Source organism: Symphodus melops (assembly GCF_947650265.1).
Source record: "Symphodus melops genome assembly, chromosome: 19".
Taxonomy (NCBI): domain Eukaryota; kingdom Metazoa; phylum Chordata; class Actinopteri; order Labriformes; family Labridae; genus Symphodus; species Symphodus melops.
Genome location: NC_136709.1, coordinates 22,271,244 through 22,278,743, shown reverse-complemented (window position 1 = coordinate 22,278,743; position 7,500 = coordinate 22,271,244). Strand labels below are relative to the sequence as shown.

Genomic DNA, 7,500 nt, shown 5'->3' with positions numbered 1-7,500 from the left:
TACAGGAGCGGCATCGACCATGATGTGAGACGTCTTCATGACGAAGGTCAAAGCGAATGTTTTTAAGATTTATTGATGTCACACTCTTTAGTTCGCTCAGCGTGATTAAAAACTCGCCTTTTCAGACGCCAGCTGAAGACGGTCGAGCTGCTGGAGCGAAATCCTCCAACATTCAGGAAACATTTCATTCAGTCCGGCGGCGCTGCCTCAGAAGATGCAGAATGGCGTGTACTCAGCAGAACACGATGATGGACGTGTGACGGCGTCTGATCCCGCCGCTCTCCGTGTGCGCTCCGTGCGAGATGAACAGCCGTGCAGACCGGCGAAGCGATTATTTAACACGTCACTCAGAGGAAACGCTCAACGGATCCCCGAGCAGCTCGTGTGCCAACAGGTCTGCAGGTGGATGTACGGTATAAAGATCTCTCATCCATCTAAGCGTGCGTCACGCTAACGCCGGTTCATCCGTGATGTCGTATCGGTGACGTCACCGACGGGTTTCTGAAGAGGCTTCTTGAAGCCTAAAGATGGCGGTCGCCATGTTGTTGTCAAACTCAGCTGTTAACTCAACATGCTAAGAGCTAAAGCCTCCAGGCTAACTCCAACAACGGGACCACCTGTCAATCAAGTCTGACCTCCTGCCTACTCAGACATGCTGAACCAGGATCAGGGTCAGGACCAGGGTCAGGGTCAGGGTCAGGGCCAGGACCAGGACCAGGACCAGGGTCAGGGTCAGGACCAGGACCAGGGTCAGGGCCAGGACCAGGACCAGGACCAGGACCAGGGTCAGGGTCAGGGTCAGGATCAGGATCAGGGTCAGGGTCAGGACCAGGACCAGGACCAGAGTCAGGACCAGGACCAGGATCGGGTTTTATCTAATATGTTATACATAGATGAATGTGTGTTTGGTGGTCAGCTGGTGATTTGAGCTTTATGGGACAGAAACAGTTCAGTTCTGTTTATTGACACAGTTTTGAAAGTGCAGCAGGTCAGGTAGCGTTAAAGACCGAGAGGAACCTTCTCCCCCCTGCGTCCTCCCGTCAGTCATCCATGTTGCTTCACTCCTCTCTCCTCCCTGCGTCCTCCCGTCAGTCATCCATGTTGCTTCACTCCTCTCTCCTCCCTGCGTCCTCCCATCAGTCATCCATGTTGCTTCACTCCTCTCTCCCCCCTGCGTCCTCCCGTCAGTCATCCATGTTGCTTCACTCCTCTCTCCCCCCTGCGTCCTCCCATCAGTCATCCATGTTGCTTCACTCCTCTCTCCCCCCTGCGTCCTCCTGTCAGTCATCCATGTTGCTTCACTCCTCTCTCCTCCCTGCGTCCTCCTGTCAGTCATCCATGTTGCTTCACTCCTCTCTCCTCCCTGCGTCCTCCTGTCAGTCATCCATGTTGCTTCACTCCTCTCTCCTCCCTGCGTTCCTGCTTTATTCCAACCCTCTCACTGTCCTGTTCCCACCAATCAGAGCATCCCTCTAAATCTATTCACACATGTATCACCTGTCTCTCCATCCATTCATCCATCTCTGCAGAACTGTCCTTTCCTTTCCCATTAGATCTACAGTGTTATCCATCCTTTCCTCTCGATCCCAGTATTCCGTGTTTCCATGAGGACGTGTGTCAGGCCTTTAGAGCGGCGTGCAGCATCACGCCGCTTCCCTCGACAGACAGCCTGTGAGATGATTATAACACACACAGATAATCTTACACATGAACTTCATAAAGGTAAAGAGCTTCCTCTCCATCAGACACGCCCCCAGCCTCAGCCAATCAGAAGAGTCCCAGTAAGTCTGATGATGATTCTGTTTTAATGAGCTGTGGAGACGCGCGGTGCGACAGCGGCGCGGTGCGACAGCGGCGCGGTAGGACAGCGGCGTGGTGCGACAGCGGCGTGGTAGGACAGCGGCGCGGTGCGACAGCGGCGTGGTGCGACAGCGGCGTGGTGCGACAGCGGCGCGGTAGGACAGCGGCGTGGTGCGACAGCGGCGTGGTAGGACAGCGGCGCGGTGCGACAGTGGCGTGGTGCGACAGCGGCGTGTTGGCTCCACAGAAGGACTCACTCTTTTGTAACGAGACGGATCAGATTCAGCCGAGAGCGCAGGACAAAACAACACTGATGACACACACACACACACACACACACACACACACACACACACACATAGATCTGTAAGGACAGAAATGTCCAAACGTCTCCTCTCTGTCTCTTTGTGGACATGTTTTGAGGCTAACAGATGCTAACGGTCAACGCTCCTGTGGATCTGATGTCGATATTGATGGGATGAGTTTCCTGTTAGTGTTTCTGTTTATATAAACAGCACAGTTCTGTCTGCAGTGGTTCAGACATGAAGACTCCTCAGCTGGGTTTTAACTCGTGTCGTATGAATGATAATTAAACAGTGCTTACAGCAATTGATGCACGTAGCTGCTAATGATGATCAACTGTTCTTGATTTAGAAAGTTGATTAGCTGGTTAATTAGCAGCACGTCTGGGTGCTGGAGGTTTCAGAGGGGGCTGTACTGTTCCTGACATTGTCTTGTCCTTCCAACAGTCTCTGATCCCTTTCGTGTGTGAACACTTTGTCCTTGATTTATGATTCAGGAGAAATTCTGATGAAGACGTTGAAGAGCTGTCAACATGAATCTTTAGAGGATGAAAGCCACATGAGGACTTCCTCCTCTGATGGGGATCCTGTAAAAATCTGCTTCGGCAGGGTTAGGGTCTCTTTTTTACTTAATCATGTTCTTTAAAGGTCACATGACCTCCTCTTCTTCTTCAGGTGAAATCAGTGTCCTCGCTCCTCTTCATCATGTGTGTGAAGTGTGTTGTTGTAAATCCACTCTGATCCTGTATTTGATCATGTCTATAAACCCCTCTATTTCAGCCCTGCTCAGAACAGGCTGTTTCTGTGTCTGTAGCTTTAAATATGTAAATGAGCTGTGTCTGGCCACGCCCCCTCTCTGGAAGGGCTCGGGTGTACTCGCTGCTTTCTGGCTCCATGTCCTATTGTTTACAGTGAGAAGGCAGACTCAGAGGGCAGAACAAACACCTAGCTGTGGGAGTGTCACCCACCTGGGGGAGGGGCTACTGCCCTTTGTGATGTCATGAAGGGGAGGGGCTACTGCCCTTTGTGATGTCATGAAGGGAAACGGCCTGTTTGAGCAGGCAGAAGACGGAGAGGATGGACTCATCATGGGGGGGTTTGTGGACTGACATGTTAGAGGAACATGGAGGAGAAGATTTTACAGAATTTGACCTTTAATGCAGTCGAGGTTTGAGGCAGATCCACCAATCGAGTGGTTCTGCTCAAGGTTTGTGTCAGGAAGTTTTTTTCCAAGTCCTCGCTGACGGTGACTCTGACATCAGAAGTTTGCAGACTTGCTGGCAGGTATTCTTTGCCGGTTTTTTTGTGTTTTTTACGCTCTCTTCCCCCGCCCAAAGGAAGGCTGTCAAATCACATTCTGTCATCTTCACCTCCGACATATCGACAGGGACGACACTTCCTCTTGCATAACAGATCCCACAAACGGTTGTATTTAAAGGTTTGTCCTCACCAACAGGGCAGTGACTAAGAATCTCTGTGCAGGTTCTTTTCACCTCTCGTATTGATCCTGAAGTCGTTGAATAAAAGTGAATGTGTGATTACTCTTCTGACATCGGCACGGAGCTGTGAAGTTTGGACTTAATGTTATGTTTCTAGCTGGACATCATGCCGTGTTGATTTCTATCGGACATCGTGCAGTCGTGCTCGTAAAAAGCTGCAAAGTGCCACATCTCCTTTGACGAGCTCAGCAGAATAATCAGGGCCGCATGTATCAGCGCTCGGGTCGATATCAGATCATTCCCTGAGATTCTCCTTATCAGCCTCATTCCTTTCTTTCTTTGTGCATGTTTATTCCATCTCCACTCATCATCTGTTCTTCCTGTTTCCCCTCCTCCTCCTCCTCCCCCTCCTCCTCCCCCTCCTCCTCCTCCTCCTCCTCCTCCCCCTCCCCCTCCTCCTCCCCCTCCTCCTCCTCCTCCTCCTCCTCCTCCTCCTGTCACAGCTCTGTTGTTAGCTGAAGGTAAGACCTCCTCGTGAGAAGAGCTTGATTGCATGATGTGCATCACTGATCATTCTGATGATGTAAAGATTCCAGGCTGTGTGTGCAAACTAACCGCATGATTGACCCTGGAGCCCGGCCCCTGTGGCCATTCCAGGAACTGCGCTTCATTATTGAATCGTGGGTTTGTCACAGACACAGGCTCCTGCTCCTCTCTCCACCTCTTAATGATGGATTTTAAGATAATCAGATGATTAATTAATCATAAATCCATAAATTACACTGAACGAGCCACAGACACTTGATAAACCGTGGGAAGATAAAAACCTGCCGTTCCTGAATTAGAAATTTAATTACCTTTTGTGTGATTGTGTTATTATTTCTCTCGTCCTTGTCAGGGAAATTTGTGTCATGTTGTGGTGCGGCGGCGAGCCGGCGAGCGGCTGGATAATCAAATTTTAAACCCGAGCGAAAGAAATCCTGTCAGGACTTCAGGGTACACTTTCTGTGTGTGTAATTGATTTAGCTTAAAAGTGTGTGTGCTGGCACTCATGCACTGGTATATTATTCATGCCTGTGTGTGTGTGTGTGTGTGTGTGTGTGTGTGTGTGTGTGTGTGTGTGTGTGGTGTGTGTGAGAGCTTGCCACACGCTCCTATCACAGGGACTTGGCTGTGATCTTTAATAGCAACGTTAATATTTAATGGCGAGCGCGTTGTCGGAGGAGAGCGGCGGCGGGGACTCAGGACTCGAATAAAAGAAGACGAGGTCTCTGCGCAGGTGGCTCAGCGGGGGCCTGACGCCTGGATCGCTCCTCCTTCATCGAGTCTGACAGCGAAGAGTTGATGTTGTGGCGATCTGTGCAGCGGTGCACTCAGGAGAGCGTCTCCTGATGGCGCCACAGGAAGCGGTTTGTTTGGGAAACTTTAACTGCTGGTGACGTAGAACGAGTCCTCATTCGTCACTTCTCATTAAATCTTTTGAAATAACGTCACAGCCTCCCTGACGTGCTGTTAATGAAACGTGTTGAAAAGGGTTTGAGAGCCCGACTTGGCGTGGAAATGAGCGCACACACTGGCGTTCGTACGTTGGAGAAGTGAAGCTCAGTCAGTGTCTTTGTGATTTTTTTCACACGGCTTAAACAGAAAAATGGGTCCAAATGAGGAAGAAGAGCTCGACAGGTCCGACGTTCATCTGCACGTGTTTAATGAGGATCATGAAAGTCAAACATCGTCCTTCTCATTGACCTTCATGGAGCCCGGAGACCGTTAAAAATTCAATGTTTTTTTAGAAAAATGAAAATAATCGGTTTTGAGTGTGGTGTGTTGTGTGTGTGTGTGTGTGTGTGTGTGTGTGTGTGTGTGTGTGTGTGTGTGTGTGTGTGTGTGTGTGTTTTCTGCGAGCCTGTCTCACCTGGACCAATCAAAGCAGTAGGTTGGAGCTGATGAAGGCTTTCTGCTGTTTGACCTCTGAGATGAACAACGTGCTAATCATCTCTCTCACCGTGCTTCCTTTGTGTTCTCTCTCTCTCTCTCTCTCGCTCGCCCTCGGCGCTCAGACGTTTCAGACAGGAAGATGACATCAGACGAGGAGGAAGCCAGGCGCATCGCCGAGATGGGGAAACCGGTGCTGGGGAGGGGACACTCGAAGCTGGAAGTCATTATCGAGGAATCATACGAGTTTAAGGTGGGAGGGGCTACTCATCAAACGGCGCCAACGGCAACCAAACACACACAGACACATGAACACACAGACATATGAATACACACACACACATATATAAACATCCTGAAACCTGTCCAACCAGTCTCCCACGTGTTTCTGCCGTCTTCACACAGTTCTCTGTAGGACAGCAGAGACCTTGTCTTCTCTGTACTACACTGCCATCTTGTGGTGAACTCGCAGCACTAACGCAGTTCGCCCTTCTTGGAGCTCGCTGCATGTTTGAAAGCTCCTGACGTGAACCATGTTCAGATTGTGTTTTTTGGGTCTCACAGAGCACAGTGGATAAGCTGATCAAGAAGACCAACCTGGCTCTGGTGGTGGGAACCAACTCGTGGAGAGACCAGTTCATGGAGGCCATCACAGTCAGTGCAGGTAATGTGATGACCTCTGACCTGAGGGGTTTGAACCCCTCCACATCATTTCATCACATCGAAATGAAATTTTTTTGGGCTTTTTCCAGCCTTCATTGAGAGAGAGAGGCAGTGGATAGTGTAGGAAATCAGGGCGAGAGAGGGGAATGACATACGGAAAAGGGCCTCAGGCTGGACTCGAACCCGGGCCGCCCGCGTGAGGACTATAGCCTCCCTACATGGTGACGCGAGCGCTACAGGTGTCTCCATGGTCAATGTTTCTGATGCTGTTTAGTTCAGCTGATAATCTTTACAGATGAACATCATTTATATGAAGTCTGAAGAGTTAATGCAGCCCAGAGAAGTAAAAAGCTAACGTCATGCTACAAGCTAACTACACCGCGTTTGTAATGATGTCACGACCGTTATGTTTCATCGATCTAATCAGCGGATTTGACAAGCTAGCTAAACGTTAGCTTAATAAGTTGTTTATTAACCTCTGAAAAACATGACTAGAGGCTGTAAGGAGGATTAGGGAGAGAGTTCCCGGCGTGATGATGTTTAACGTCTCCATGACAACCACTGTAGTTTCAGTTAGCTACTCGTTAGCAACCGCCGTTTAAAGTTTGCGTAAAAACTTTAAAAGTCACAAGTGTTGGTCTTAGCTAACGTAGTTTATCTCGTCTAACAAAACATCAACATCTCTTCAGCTTGTGTTAACCACAGATCTTATTTCAGTCTAAACACAAACACATTCAAAATACACATTTAGACTTTTAGAGTTAAGAACCCGCGGAGCTAACATGCTAACTCACTTCCTGGTTTTAGACTCACTTCCTGTGCCGGTCTATACAAATCAAACTAATCAGGATAATGAAGTGGAGAGCTCTCGAGGTGCTGGATGATGGATTTGGAAAGCCTCAGTTACAGCCAGGCTAGTCGTCTTTATGCTAAGCTAAGCAGCTTCATGAGTGGTATCAAATCTTCTCGTCTGACTCGCAGCAGATTGATGATGTCATCATCTAAAACTTTCACCGACTTCAGCCCCAAAGTATCTCAGTCGCTGTGATTCCTCTCCTGACGCTCCGGAATGATTCTGAGCTCATCCATCATGTCAGCCCGCAGCTGTCGCTCTGTCCCACGCACTCACAAGCGGCGTGTGGCGAGCGCCACGAAGGACTCGCTCCGTCACTCTCCTGCTGAAATATTTAATCCAGCGCTGCTCTTTACTTTTTCATGAGAAGAGCACGCAGGCGGCTCACATGGCCTGACACTTTGAATCAGCACGGCGTCCCCGCTGTCCGCCCAGCTTCCTGTGGACGCCACGCTCCTCCACCTGAGGACGCTGAGCGCTCACGTTGAGCTGCGAGGAGGCGATGAGTTTC

General features: G+C 49.7%; 3 protein-coding genes across 5 annotated transcripts in view; 2 read left to right on the top strand and 1 right to left on the bottom strand.

The window, feature by feature from the left end:
• atl1 (atlastin GTPase 1) overlaps positions 1 to 1,036 on the bottom strand; it is a 170,355-nt gene extending 169,319 nt beyond the window's left edge. Inside the window, exon 1 of the mRNA XM_079370466.1 lies at positions 1,033 to 1,036. The gene's annotated coding sequence lies outside the window, so the exon portion shown is untranslated. The remainder of the gene's footprint in view (positions 1 to 1,032) is intronic.
• slc8a3 (solute carrier family 8 member 3) overlaps positions 1 to 6,304 on the top strand; it is a 43,229-nt gene extending 36,925 nt beyond the window's left edge. Inside the window, exons 5-7 of one of the 3 annotated variants that reach the window (XM_079370461.1) lie at positions 4,045 to 4,062; positions 5,599 to 5,726; positions 6,038 to 6,304. In XM_079370461.1, the coding sequence (XP_079226587.1) occupies positions 4,045 to 4,062; positions 5,599 to 5,726; positions 6,038 to 6,235 (344 nt within the window). In that variant the 3' untranslated portion in view covers positions 6,236 to 6,304. Of the gene's footprint in view, positions 1 to 4,044; positions 4,063 to 5,598; positions 5,727 to 6,037 lie in introns of those variants that run through there. The other 2 variants (XM_079370462.1, XM_079370464.1) reach the window with 2 other exon arrangements.
• Positions 6,305 to 6,988: 684 nt separating this feature from the next.
• map3k9 (mitogen-activated protein kinase kinase kinase 9) overlaps positions 6,989 to 7,500 on the top strand; it is a gene marked incomplete at its 5' end in the record, with an annotated part of 5,516 nt that continues 5,004 nt past the window's right edge. Inside the window, one exon of the mRNA XM_079369296.1 lies at positions 6,989 to 7,049. Coding sequence (XP_079225422.1) covers positions 6,989 to 7,049 — 61 coding nt within the window. The remainder of the gene's footprint in view (positions 7,050 to 7,500) is intronic.